We start from the raw sequence: 14,611 nt of genomic DNA, 5'->3' as shown, positions 1-14,611 counted from the left end.
TATTTTAAGGGCAATTCAAAACGTTTTGCATGGCTTCAGCAGCTGAAATATCTTTTTTTTTTTCTTTGTTTTTTTAAACATATCCATCGAGTCAGTGACGCTTGTACATGCACAATTACAAAAATAAAACTTACAAACAAGAGAAGGGAAGAAAAAGGAGGAAAGCAAAACACATTAGGAGAACCGAGAGGAGATGAAACTTTCGAGGGTTTGTGGGGGGGAAGGAGGGAGGGGAGCCGAGAAAAATTGGGTCACGTAACGAGGAAAGACAGAGAGAAAGACAGCTATAGAGGAGAGGAAAATAGATCTAACACTAGTTCACATGCAAAGTGTCGAGGACCCGTAACTTTCTATCAAAGCAGGGTCTTTTTTTTTCTTCTTGGTTTGGAATTGATGAAAACGTGCAGTTCGGTAAAGGGTGCCATATAATTGCTGTCCATAAACTACTGAATGCTTGTCTTGCAATACTGGCATTTGCATAAGAGTAAGTCGACTACATGTGTCCAATCATTTTAAACTTCACTAGGTCTATAGGTCTCCACAAAATAGTTCTTTATTGCTCTGTGTCCACAAGTGGAATATGTTGTAAAACTGATTCTGTTCTGTTGTCCTGATGTGCCTACCTTTCTCTGGTGCGGGCGCTTGGGGAAAAGGAAGAGGAGGAAAGGCAGATTCCCAGGTCGATCCGCAGAACATCTCGGAATTGATAATACCGTATGACGAGTGCCCCGTCAGCTAACCTGTCATCCCATTCATAAATGGCAGTAAAAAACAAGATTTGCAGGTGAACTTCTCACATAGCTACAATCTTAATCTTAAATACCCTCTGCATTTTGTCACTTGGATTAAATTAAAGGCCTAAAGAACCGGCCAGAATTATAGTATGATTTGACAGGCTCCTTTGACAGAAAGTCAAATCATTTATCTTAATGACCTTTATATATATATATATATATATATATATATATATATATATATATATATATATATATATATATATATATATATATATATATATATATATATATATAGAGGACTTTATTCCGGGGCTCCACCGGTGTCTGCAATGATCGACGTTACTGAGAGGAAATGGATTATATATTTGATATTCATTCATTTGAAAGACCTCAGTATCGCAGCGCTGAAGCCGTCTGTCTTTAGCAGAGAACACGCCCCGGAAGGGGTTGTTTTTTCCCCCCCCAATTTCAGCGTCTTCTGCTGCGAATCACGTGTCCTGCTCTGCTTCCTCCTCCCCATTTTGGCACCCTGAGTAAAATACAGAAGGGAGGTGAACCTGTTCCCCCCCGGCCTGGAGAATAGCGATGCCGCTCAGTGGAACGACTGAAACACCGACACCGTGACATGTCCGCGCGTGTGCTGCTGTGCTGCCGTCTTGTGCGTGTGTTCGTGGGTACCGTGCGTCACTTCGTTATAATACTCGCTATACATACCGTGACCACGGTCTCCGACCGTGTACATTTGTCCTATTTTGAAGTTGGGAGCACACTGATCAAATCTAAAAGAATAGAAAATAACTGGAAAAAAAAAAGAAGAAAGAAAAAGGTCTAAAAAGTTTGAGCTTGGTCTAAAAACAATCCCGTCCTCGTGCTTTTGCTTTTGCTATGAAAACCTTTCGGTAACTACCGAGTATCGCTCACTGGCTCATTAGGTTTCCCCCCGTCGGCCCTCCGGTCACATGCCCTCTGTCTTTCTGAGTTCTGCGACACGTCAAACCAACGTTCATCGTTTTACAGAACAGCAAGTCTTTATAACAAGTCTATCCGACTACAGATTCTAGGAAAATAAGCATGCTTTTTTTAGGTGCAGTTTGGTCACCCAGTTAACTATTTTACCCATGCAAGCATAATAAACCCTTCTTCCCTTTTTCGCCACGACGCTGCATTGGCATATGCATTCTAACCACAGGACCAGGAGGATGAATGCAAGGCAACAAACCCCAGTAGTGGCGTATCTAAGTGTGATTTTAACAAGCTGTCCCTTTACAAAACAGAACAAAAAGAAGGCATACAAACACAAAGTAAAGCTTAGCATGTCGACAAGCTGGAGTGCTGTGTGTGTGTGTGTGGGGGGGGGTATCATATTGTCGCTTTGGTGGGTGTAAGGTGACGGTGATGGTGTGTGTGTGTGTGTGTGTGTTCATGTAGAGGATACAGCACTGTCTGTGGGTGACCGTGTTCTCTCACATTCTCTCAACCTCAGGTACACTGGATGCATTCTGACACTGGGCTCGTGTGATCAGGATATGAATAGGCACTTTCTACATAAACACTCGGGAAATAAAGTTTACATATCAGGTGTGTGGAAAACAACAAAAACAACCCAGTCAGTCATGAAGATAAATCTGAGAAATATCTACCAGGAGCCTAATAATTATTTGACAAAACATGACAACACTCCAATAAACAAAACTCAAGTTTTTCAGTGGCACTTGGCTGAATAATCAAATGTCATTACTTTGATACAGAATACACTTTCTGGTAGTTCTGGTGGGAATATATTATAGAAATTAGGCAGCAACCAACAGGCACCTCTGAACCAGCAGCTCATGTTCTCTCTCAGATTGTTCCTACAGCCCAATCGATACTGATAGATACGTAAATATATATATAATCCAATGTATAAGACTCATCTTATGCCTCATAATAATAATAATAAATGGCACCAGTGCACTGTTTTACACACAAGTCACTACAGTCATTTTGGCTCATTGACCCTGCGTCGAGGCAAGCGACAACTTTTAGTGCTGTCCTTTCGGATAGAATCGGTTTAGCACCTTTGACTGTCGAAACAGTTCGTTTTGCAAATGTTTTCAGCTGCTTGACAAAGAAATCCAGTCATGTACAGTATGCTACATGTGTTTGTTTTTTCTCAACTAGACATATGTTTCTTTGTTCCCTTTTGACATGAAATACACGGTCCGTTTAGACCGTGGCAGCCTTGATCACGGTGTTTTTTTGGTGTTAATTGAAACATTGGTTTTCGCAAAATCCTTCCGCCAGATTCATTCCAGGGATCAGCCAAGCATTGATAAATCGATGCTCGCTGCAAGGTAGTGTAACGTTAAAGAGGTGAATGACATCTTTCTCGCTGACAGAGACAAATTAGATGGATGGCTTTATAGGAACACCGTGGACAAGGCTGCCACTCTTTAAGCTCAGGCAAGATATCTCAGTAACACATTCCATTTGCAATGACAAGAAAAATAAAATGTAAACTCTGCTGTGTATTCGGTGATGGTCAAATGCTTCAGTTATCTGTGGGAATGGTGGAGACGTGACAGACTTCAATGCATTCTGCTGAACTCCCTCTGCGATCTGTGTACCTTTATTGTTCTCGTGATCCTCGACCACTCGTGATCTCCTGGTCTTCAGTGCTAGTGTGTATTTCACTGTATGATTATCTGTTCTGCAAAATTTAACTTAATTCTCTTCTTAAGCTATATAGCATTCACATACCTTGGCACCATTGGCAAAAGATTCTTGGTAGCCCAAAACAAACAAATAATAATAAAAAAAAACTGTAAACATAACCATACTTGTTTTATGATAATGCAGACATCTCCTAACTCTAAATACAGTATTTTTTTGTACTTTTTATATTGCAATAATATCATGCTTTAGCAAAATGTTCTTCTCAAGAACAATCAAAATAAAATAAAATACTCTAATAGTGAAATAGTTTTAATTTTACAGAGCATAGCCACTACTGCTTTTGTTGTTTTTTTTTCCCTTTTTGACTCTGTTCATACTTTTCATGCACATAGCTCATTTTTATCCCAGGTATTTACACTATATACAAACAATACAACCATACTTCTTAGGCATTCAAACAAAACTATACAAATATTCTGTTTTTGTCTCGTACCTGTTTTTGACCCATTTTTAATGAATAAAATAATATATTTCTAAAATACAATCCCCTTTGGGTAAATGTTTTTTTCCTACGTACTTCCAGCCTTCTTTATATACAGAAATCGCTCAATTGTCAAAAATATGGATTTGTCAAACCCCTATTTTGGGACAAGCTTAGGGACCCCTCAAAGAATCTCTAAGACGTCAAGGCAATGTATGTGATCTTCCCCTCAAAAGCCCTCACAGGCTCTGAAGTTCATTTAAAAAGAACAGTAATAAACTGCATGACCATAACCATTACAACACAAAATAGGCAAGTTCTTTTCTCTTGTTCGGTTTCAGAGGATCAATCGACTGAACGAAGCAAAACCAAAAGAAACGGGGACGATACGGGGGATAGCTTCATTACTGAGATGACAGAACTCATGGAGGAGGGAGAGGGGGGGGGAGATAAGATGGAAACAAAAAAGAAAACCAGAGGATAAGCTGAAAGACTAGACCGTAAGCACACAAGCGAAGACTTTTCTTGCCAAGAAGTCATGCATTTTTTTTCTTGGTAGGATTCAACAACATAGAGTCTGAAGATACAGATCACCATTACATTGGACATGATGGAACAAATACATTGGACAGTATGGAACAAATTCAAGTAATAAAGTGACAATATATACCATAAAGCATAGGTTTTCTTATTTTTTTTTTTTTTTAAAAGAAATGGCGAAACAAATTATATTTTATCCCCCATCTGCTTCTGCATGGTTAAACCGGCTACATTCAATTAGTAGCTCCACCCGTGTGGGCAGAATGGTGGGGTAGAGCACAGTGGGACAGCAGGAATTGTTGCGCTAAATTGAATATCATATCATCTACAGCAGTGGATAGAAGTGGGTGACCAATATATTTGGTAAAAACAAAAAAAGTCCTTCCTCAAATGAATTGATTGGTCACTTAAAACACAATTAGAGCCCAGAGTGTTTTTTCTGCGCGGTCTCCCTATCCTCTGAGATCCTCTGCAGAAGCCTTGATCTACGTCTCGAGGTCCTCCTGGTCGACAGACCTCCTCAGGCATGTCCTGCGTTCGCCTCTTTAACCGTCCAAGACCTCTTCGTATTCCACAAAAAAAAACAAAAAAAAAAGACAAAGCAATCCATGGAAAAAAAGTGCAAAGAAATGCCATGAAGCAAATGTTCTGCACCCCCCTCCCTCCCCCCCTCCCAACCCAACCCTTTTAGTTTATAATCCCAAAGTTGCCACTCTCCGACCAAAAATCAAGTCAGTGGAAAGAATAGATATGTGAAAAAATGCTGTTGTACATATAATAGTAGTTGAACCAGTAACACTGCAGTAGTAATAATAATCGCAGTGCTTGCATTGATGTTTTTTTTCTTCTTCTCCCATTTCTCTTGTAAAATGTCTCGGGTACAAACAAAAAAGAAAAAGGAGGAGTCAGGAGAGTGATGTCACATCGCTAGGGGGCTCTTCTGAGGGGTCTCATGTTCCCTGGCCCTTTTCAATTCTTTCACCCTGGAACACAAGAGAGAGACAAGGGCCTGTGAAAACAACGTCGACAACATGGGTGTCGAGTAACAAGCGCGTCAGGACGAGCCGAACAGAATCACACTGTTCGGCCGGACACCGTCGCGTCGGCCCGGATCCTCAGGAACGACTCCTGGCTGGGGAAAGGAAGGTGAATTGAACATTGACATAATTATAGCACAATTACAGAATCATCAGCGTGTTAATCTATCACAATTAGGATTAAATGCACTTTTGTGGCACAATGGATACAAGACATCTTGTCATGCATTTCATTTTGAAGGGTCCCAACACAATATGGGAACAATATCATGAACACTATAATTGCATTTATCACTTGAGTTAATCCTACTCATTTCAAAGTGACACCCTGAAACACCTTTTTACCTCTAAATACAGAACGGGACACGCAATGTGAGGCGGCTACTCCTGTGATTATTGAAAATCAAGATGGTAATTGTAATTTAGAAAATGTCCTTCAAAAAATTGAAATCGAGCTATTTAATGATGAAAAGCATTCATCGCTGCACTACATTTTTATAGGACTGGGTCGAGGTCACTTCCACATATAAAAAAACACAAAAAGGGCTAAGAGCCATTTCCAAACGCATCACTCAAGGCTGAGAAAAAAAATTCTCTGTTTATGGGGAGGAAAGAAAAAAAAAAACGAGTCCTTTTTCAAAAGTCTTCATGAATGCATTGTCTGGCAGCTCACAAAAGAAAACCACCAGACGCTGGGTTCACAGAAGAGACACGCGTCTCAAGTGTACGAGCAAAACACGGATAGCTAGCGCGCCGTACGCTTTTACATGGAACAATTGATTTCATCTCATCAACCGCCATCATGTAATGGGGTTTGCCCTTATTATCTTATTCTTAGCAGAAGGTACCTACTGCAGCATTTATGTGTGGAAAAATGGACGACTGTGTAGATACAGGGTTAGATACAGTGTGTGTGTGTGTGTTGGGTCCTCTCAATGCCGAGCTACAGTACTCCCTCGAGGCAAGAATCCATTAAAGCTCTGTGTGTTTCAGTCCCAAAGGGATGGAGGAACCTATTGTTTTTGTTCTGTGACCTATATGCTGTCGCAGCTTCCTAACCCATATCCTGGTCCAGCAGACGAGCCATAAGAGGCGGTTACATCAACAATCTCACCTGCTCCAAAAGCCCGGCGCCCTATTTTAGGACAGTATATATATATATATATATATATATATATATATATATATATATATATATATATATATATATATATACACACACAGCGGACGCGGAAGGGAGTAAAAACATGAAATATGAATGTCAACAGCAAAGGAGGTTAAAGGTTTGTGAAACTACTCAAATGCTCAATATATGTTGTTCCGAGATGTTTGCAGTTCAGGTGTATCTATTTCTTTTTGCGTTGTATTATTTTGAATAAACCAGTGGGCATAACACATTCAACAGTTCGACACAGTTTTAGTTCATGGACATTGGAGGGTGTCGGGTCCCTCTCGCAGTCTGTCGAGTGGCTAGAAACAGGACACACAGCCAGTGAGACAGACAGACAACTACTTGAGAAACAGCAGGCCCACAGCATGCCTATAGGTAGAAGAGCAAGGCTCAGAGTTGTCACCACTTGACATGCAACAGAATAAAAAACAGGATTGAAAAAAAAGAAAAAAAAAGCTTCCCGTTCTCTCAAACTGGCTATCTGCATAACCACACAAAAGAAAAACAAAACAATATGAACAAAAAGTAATTCCCGAGGAGAGAAAGACAGAGACAAAGAGAGTCAGAGAAGAGTCTGTTAAGTGTTGCAGTGATATTGTCATTCAGAAGCAATTTGTTAGTTCAAGGTTTCTGCTTTTAATCTGAGCTTCTCAGTCCACCTGTGGCTCCAGTTTGGCAGCCTTCATGCAAGCAGGCATCAAGCAACAGTGATGGAGAAGAAGGTAGGGTGGGGTGGAGGGATGGGAGAGAGAGAGAAAGAGAGAGAGAGAGAGAGAGAGAGAGAGAGAAAAGGAGAAAATGAAGGTGAGGGAAGGAGGAAGAGAACGCAAAGTGGGAGAGACCTCAGGAGGAGATAATTGTATTATTGAAGAGTGAGAGACAGAGAGGGAGATAAGGGGGAGAAAGAGGAATAACAGAGAAAAAGAGATAGAGCGTGAGAGAGAGAGAGAAAGGGAGGCACGAACTGAGTTGCTGAGGCTGCACTCACCCGCTTGAACAGTCTATGGTCCATCAAGGGGCTTGGCATAAACAGCAAAACAATACCAGACAGCTATTAGCACACAGTAGGCACTGTGAGGGAGGGGGCGAGGACAGGTGGGGGTGGGGCCAAATACAGTGAAGGGGAGGGGGGAAGGGAAGAGGGTGGAGCTTAGGTGTCACCACCCAGTTTGTCCAACAAAAACAATTCAAACACATAACACCGAGTAAAAAGAAGAGAGACGGACACGGTTATGGAAGTTTCTACGGAGTCTTACCGATTAGCTCAGAGGGATTTTATTCATTTAAACCATGAACCGACCGGTGCATTACGTCTGGATGAGAAGTTGTATCTAGCCGATGTCAAGTTGTGTGCGTATGTATGCGACTACGTTAGTGCATGTGCGAGCCGGTGTCGAGGGTCTACCTGTGGCGGCAGCGGCGCAGGAACCTCATGATCTTCCTGGCAGCTTGATCCTGCCTCTTTGTGAGCAGACTGCCTCTGTGGAACACCAGAAAGAGGAGAACGTCTCACTGTTTGCAGAGCAAAAGCTACACATCTGTTTATAGGAATTTAAGTCGCAATATGTCTCATTTCAGTATAGAAATGGAGGGTCCTGATGCCTCCTCGCAGTGTCTGTTGGTATAGTCCCTCAATCATTAGGCGCACAACAGACATAACAGTTTTTTTCCTGTCTGTTTCTTTTATTCATGTATTAATCTGACTGTTAGATAGGCAATAATTTGGGCGCTCTGGTCTCTGCCTATTGGCCGAGATGTGATGACTGTTTGCTGCAGAGTGAAGCAGGTGTATGTCTACGTGCAGATGTACCGGAGATATGAGGTGACCTCTTTTTATTCATTTTTATGTATTTATTTTCCTGTACATTTGGGGTGGGTGGGGGGTGTTTGTATATGTCAGGAAAAAGACAGAAAACAATGAAAGTGTCAGTTGAACGTTTGCTATGTTATGTGTCTATCAATATTTCAAAATAAAAATAAAATATATATTTTTTTTAAATGGAGGGTCCTATTCCAAAACATAAGTAATAAACGAAGGAAATGCATAACCTGAAGTGTTCACAGTCTGTGCATACAGTAAATAACTAATTTCAGTTGTTCTTCATCCACTCCATGCACATCATTTTGAAGATTGACGCTTCATAATCCCGCCGTATTGAGCAGGATTAGTGTATTCCAGTACGCGGCTGACAGCATGTGTGTGTGTCTACCTCAGTTTGTGCTGCACCAGGGCAGCAGCAGCCCCGCGGTGGTGCGGCTTCAGCCTGCCAAACTCCTTGTAGCTGCGGTAGTATTGCTGAATGAGCACGGCGGCCCTCCTGCTCTGCTGAAACTTCTTCTGTTCGTGGTAGCTGCGGAATTTACTCTGGATAAGGATGGCGGCCTGCGTCATCTTCTTATAAAGTGCATACTGCCAACGAGAACAAGACAACGTGTCACGCCTTGACGGGTGCGAATACCGCTAATAGTGCTACAAGGGTTCACGCTGTGGTAGAAGAATAAAGTTTGGCAATTAATTTAGCTTCTGGTAGTGAAAAATGTTTACCTTCAAGGCTATCCATGTTAGCTTGCAAACAGAAAAGGGAAAATATTGTAAATTATGGACTAACATACACTATCCTATACAAGAGTATTTAGTTAGTCCACTCATGTAGATGTATGTCTCCCGTAAACTATAATGTACCATAATTGCATTGGAACCCGTAAATTCATAATAAATATATATGTGACCATATCGGGAACATGTCGATGCTTTTGTGGCGCCTACCTGTTTGTATTTCTTGTAACAACGTTGAATAACAGCAGCGGCTACTTCCTGTTGCTCTCGGAGCGGACGCCCCTGTTGGAGAGTAGAGGCGGACAGGTCAGAGGTCACAAATGAACCGACGTTTTGCCACAAAGGATATGGGTGGCTCTGACAAGTGTCTCGCAGAAGTCTCCTGGTGGCCGACATGTGAATGCCACCCTGGCGTGAGTCCACCCTCAGGTGAGCTGCCCCCCACCAGGTGAGCAGTTGGAAGAGGAAGAGCTGAACTGTCGAGCGATAAAGGTCCGCCTCAGTATCAGCCGGTAGACGGGCTGAACCGTAAACTGTAAACGACAGCCAACAGTTTGTGATATGAAAACTCGTTAAAAGTAGCTGGGGGGGGGGTGGGGGTGGGGGGGTAGCGAGTGGAGGAATGGGATCGGGCAAGAGGGGAAAAGGACTGGTGTGTGTGGAAGCTAGTTAAAAACAGGCAGTAGCAGGCTCCATACACCTCACTTAGAGAGAGAAACAGAGACAGAGAGCGAGAGAGGAGGAGAACATAAGCTTAACTAGGTCTAATTGGAGCAGGGATACGGGGGGACAGTGCAGTCGTTCCTCTAAGCAAGGCCATGCTCTGCTCAAGGCACCTTCCCATGCTGAAACCACAGGGACATATTTGGATATATTTATATTTGTTTATGTTGTAATGTGTAAATGAGCAGAGGAACAGAGAATGAGAAAGGAGGTAGAGATAGGAAAAATGTGAATAACATTAGGTACAATTAGAAACAGTATATGCCCAAAGAAAATATACTAATCATGTATCACAACTCTGAACTTTACTGGAAAACAAATCAGTTTGGAACCGAATAAAGAGATGAACCCTTCAACATCTCTCCAAAAGTCAAAAAACCATCTAATAACACAGAAGAGCCCGTTCACTGCGGGCTGCGGTACACACAGCAAGGGCACCTGAGGGCCGGGCCTGTACCTTGTACTTGCGGAAGGCAGTTTGGACGAGGCGGGCGGCCTCGTACAGCTCTCTCTGCTCTGGGTCTGACAGAGTCAGCTGGGCCAGGTCTCGCTCCACTTTGCTGTTGGAGGCATTGATGAACTCGCTCCAGTCCGCTGGGGACGGGAGCGCAGACCTTTCCAGGGGCCCCTCTCTCAGCGGGGACCCCCCAGGACTGAGGCTGGGGTTGGATGATGCGGTCAAGGGTTCATTGTAAAGAGATCTAAGGAAAGAAGATGACAGGCATGCTTGCTTTTTTTTTCCCCCAAACGATTTTATTTATATGTTCAGTGTGTGAATGAAGTAGTGAATATTCAAGCTTACGCCCACACACCTGTCTACCGTGTATGATCAGCTGTGTTCTTCGGTACATTAGTGTGGATGTAGGAATCAAAGTCACAACAAATCGTGTGCAGGGCTTCTATGCCACATGGAGCGATTTAACAAAAAAAAGCATTTATCAGTTAAAATGAGTTAAAATAAATGTACTGCCTACAAACTGTCGTGGGTGTAAATTAAGTTCCAAAAGGTAACACTGTCACGGATAATAAGTAATTCTGGGCTACTGCCTCTCCATCAAATATAGCAGCCTCTCTTTTAAAATTGACATTTCACGGTTCTACATTTTTGAATGGTCTTTTGAGGCATGATGCGTAATACAAATGTCCTGTTTCGACAGCGTGTGGCCCTTTTCGATCTGACCTTAAACTGGCACTTTACAGTAAGTGCTGCATATAAACGTTGTTCTTCATAGTGTTTGGTTTTTTTACTGTCCATTTTACTCCCGCAAAGTAGTAACCTTTGTGGACAATACCTGGGAGTAACAAAGCACAGGAAAAAAAAAGGATGAATGCAGTGGGGAGAACACACACACTGCAAACACGCCCACACGCTGGCATCTGCTATTTCCCGTCCCAAGGTGCTCCTTACCGTAGGTGTATGATGCTCGGCAGCTGTTCCACATCTCCGAGATAGTTGGCGAGCCAGTTCATGGTGTTGCTGACCCCTGACGTGTCTAAGGGCACGGAGTCTGCCGCGGTGAAGTTCTCCCTTTTGATTCTCTCTGGAGTTGCTTCAATGATGTGCTCTGCCAGAGTCATCATATTTGCCTGTTTTGTTGGGACAGACAAAGATAAAAAAAAAAGATGTTTATCACTATGTAGAATTGAGCGACCACCTATTTCGGTGGCTGAACATGATCGAGACATGCGCGTCTAATTGTTTTTGCCCCAGATGACGAAGCCAATAGAGTGGAATGAAGACGAGTGATGCTGTTTAAATTCCTAATCCAGCACTTCATCTGTTGGAGGAGTAGTTAGGCTCAGATGGATGGCTGAAAGAATCCCTTGGCTATGGAAGGGGATCAATAGAGAGTTTATTATGCAGTGATGGTCATCGACAGAGTGCCGGGTTGCCTGGTGCATGCAGCCTACCCGATGCAGAAGGCGGACATAAGAGAGGCTGCACGGTGCGGTTATGTCTCATTTCAATCTCATCTCACCACGCTTTCGTCACTAGTGACAATTCAATTCATTTGCATACCGCTTTCCAAAGTGAAATATCCATACTGCAGCATCTCTTTATAATATATGGATGCATAATATCAGAACTATACTTTTTATATATTTTTTTTTTACCAAACCTCAAAGAAAGAAATACTCTAAACAGAGGAGATCAGCTTCATCAGATTTTCCCCCTTAATTGTTTCTTTCCAAGTATTTTATCAGCCTCTAATATTATTTTCTGTCATTTCTGTGATGTAGGCATTTAAAATAAAACGCAATATGTTTTGGGCCTGTCATCGTGCCAAGTTCTACACATTTAGCTGACGGAAGTAAACAGTTGTTTGCTCTCACCTGCAGGTCATCCATCTGTGTGAGGCAGTCCTGGTTCTCCAGATCTTCCCGATAGGATAACAGTTCCGCGTCAGCCATTTCCCTGTCAGCCATCACCAGCATGCCCAGCTGTTCCCGTTGACGCAACCGGCTCACCAGTTTCTCCTTCCCCAAGCTGCTGCTTCCACCGACCCCCGGCGCCTTCCTGCCCATGCCGCCGCTAGAGAAGCTCTCTCTTGAGGTCCATCTGGTTGTCCCCGCGCTGCCTCCTGTGGACAGGCCCTTGTCTGAGCTCAGGCCCTCCGAGGACAGGCTCTTGGGGCCCGAGGACAGCTTGTGGGGCTGTTGCTGCTCCAGGCTCAGCGGGACAGACATGGCCTTGTCGGGCCGAGTCTGAAACAGTTCTGGGTTGGGTTTATGTTTTTTAGCTAGCGGGAGGTCTCTTTGGCCCTCGCTGCTGTAGTAGTTGGAGGGCTCTGACCTGGGCCTTCTCAAGTCTGCGAAAAAATACACAACATGGAAATAATGAGTTGCGTAACACATCTTGCTGTGACTTACGTGAGGCTATCCACTTAACTAATGCACAGTATGAGAACTCTACTGGCCTGGGTTGAGGCTTGTCGTGCTGGATGTGGTTGTAGTGGTGGCGGGACCCCCTTTCTTGCCACTGGGCGTGACTCCACTGTTGTTCGCCCAGCTGACCATCCAGCTGTCGGTGGTGGGGGTGTCGGGGGCCGGGGAGAAAGACATGCGGGTCGCGGGTGGTAGAGGGGCCGGTTGCTGCTGCTCTTCCCTCTGTAGCTGCTCCAGACATTCGGCCAATTTGGTATGGCCGCGAGATCGGGCGATGGAGAGGGGCAAGCGTCCCAGAGAATCTGGGATGGCAAGTGCACGTCTGTCCCATTTGTACAGGACCACCGCTGCCTCCAGGTGACCCAGCGCACATGCCCACATCTGGATGGAAATCAGACAGAAAAAGAAAAAGGGAAACTCAAGTTGATGGATCGCATCAGACTGTTGAGCAACTACAGGTTTCTCTGGTCACATAAACTAGGATTTAACTTCAGCTCTCTTACCAGAGGCGTGCAGGAGAAGTGATCTACATTGAGAGGGTCCACCTCTAACTCCAAATCAATACTATCGGCATGTTTGGTGCTGGATGAAAGAGAGAAAACAATTAGCATCTCGCTGCTCTTTATGTGTCGTGCACACCAATCGCAAACCAGAACGCTAATGCACATCATGTAGAGTATTTGCCTCTCACCGCCACTTGATGAGCGTCTGGATAAGGGTGGCGTAGCCTTGGCCCGCCGCCAGGTGAAGGAGCGTCATGCCTCTGAAGGTCTTGGAGTGGATTAAATGTTTGGACTTGGCCCAGCAAGCTCTGCTCATCATCTTCTCACAGACCACAACGACACGACTCTCGAAGGAGCTGCTGGCCTGACCAGATAAACACTTACATACACAAGAGGAGCAGGTTATTATTGCTTCTCCTCAACAACAACAAAAATCACACAATCATGTTCCAAACAGTACTTATGTCAATCGATAATGACAAAACACAATGTGCTGGCTGTGTACTGTCACATGCACAACATATGAGGAGCTTGATGTGGCTTGATGGTTGTTTTTTTTTTTACCTGTGACTGGCTGTTGTTGCCTCCACCTCCTACGCCGCCGCCTCCTCCCACTCCTCCTCCTCCCCCTCCCCCTGTCCCTCCCCCAGCTCCGCCACTCCCTGCACTGCTCGACTGCTGGTGGCTGGCCATCTCTGCCATCCTCCTCTCCATCTGCTCCAAGCGCTCCAGGATAGACATTCTGAACTGGTTATCTAGGCAAACAGTGGGACACAGAAGAAGAACACGTCAGCACACAAGTAGCATTCAGTGTGCAAAACCCCCCCCCCCAAAAAAAACACACAAAAATGTCTGTCTTTGCTTTTACCAGCGCACAAACAACCCTGTGTCCTGACAAGACAAACGATCACACAGTATGCACCACAAGCTGCACCAAATATGTTGCTCCGAGCAGCAATGAGAATGTCGCAGTGAGTTGGGGCTTAACATCATGAGGCGTACAATCAACCATTTAGGAGCAAATGCATTAGCCCGTTTCCGAGATGGAAAGTTACTGTAATCTTCTGCGTTCAGCTGTAACGTAAAAAAAAACAAAAAAAACCCTTATAATCATTATTAATCTCCCCAGAGTGTGAGTGAAAACAATAGCATCAATCACTGACTTCATGAAAACATTGGCTTGACTAAAATAACCTTTAAAGCCCATCAATCATCTGCTAATGGCTGCCATCAACTAAACTCTTATTGCCATCTCTCCCGCACCACTCAAACACAGCCAGGGCAGACTAATACAGGTGTAACGATTGGCCAATGAGTGGGG

At 43.8% G+C, this 14,611-nt stretch overlaps 1 protein-coding gene across 12 annotated transcripts in view; it reads right to left on the bottom strand.

Moving 5' to 3' along the window:
* Positions 1–5,102: 5,102 nt before the first annotated feature.
* The window catches only part of camta1a (calmodulin binding transcription activator 1a), a 275,394-nt gene continuing 265,885 nt past the window's right edge, over positions 5,103–14,611 (bottom strand). For 3 of the 12 annotated variants that reach the window (XM_068596788.1, XM_068596796.1, XM_068596792.1), the window contains 12 exons: positions 13,855–14,045; positions 13,479–13,669; positions 13,291–13,369; positions 12,820–13,168; positions 12,236–12,711; positions 11,310–11,488; positions 10,359–10,602; positions 9,389–9,460; positions 9,167–9,187; positions 8,832–9,031; positions 8,027–8,101; positions 7,385–7,640 (listed from right to left, as the gene is read on the bottom strand). In XM_068596788.1, the coding sequence (XP_068452889.1) occupies positions 7,484–7,640; positions 8,027–8,101; positions 8,832–9,031; positions 9,167–9,187; positions 9,389–9,460; positions 10,359–10,602; positions 11,310–11,488; positions 12,236–12,711; positions 12,820–13,168; positions 13,291–13,369; positions 13,479–13,669; positions 13,855–14,045 (2,234 nt within the window). In that variant the 3' untranslated portion in view covers positions 7,385–7,483. Of the gene's footprint in view, positions 5,397–7,384; positions 7,641–8,026; positions 8,102–8,831; positions 9,032–9,166; positions 9,188–9,388; positions 9,461–9,766; positions 10,024–10,358; positions 10,603–11,309; positions 11,489–12,235; positions 12,712–12,819; positions 13,169–13,290; positions 13,370–13,478; positions 13,670–13,854; positions 14,046–14,611 lie in introns of those variants that run through there. The other 9 variants (XM_068596789.1, XM_068596800.1, XM_068596799.1 and 6 more) reach the window with 8 other exon arrangements.

Source organism: Clinocottus analis, unplaced genomic scaffold, assembly GCF_023055335.1.
Source record: "Clinocottus analis isolate CAN_PGR_092001 unplaced genomic scaffold, fCliAna1.0.p SCAF_4, whole genome shotgun sequence".
NCBI classification, from domain to species: Eukaryota; Metazoa; Chordata; class Actinopteri; order Perciformes; family Cottidae; genus Clinocottus; species Clinocottus analis.
Note: the sequence above shows the minus strand (reverse complement) of the source record. Positions and strands in the feature narration are given on the sequence as shown.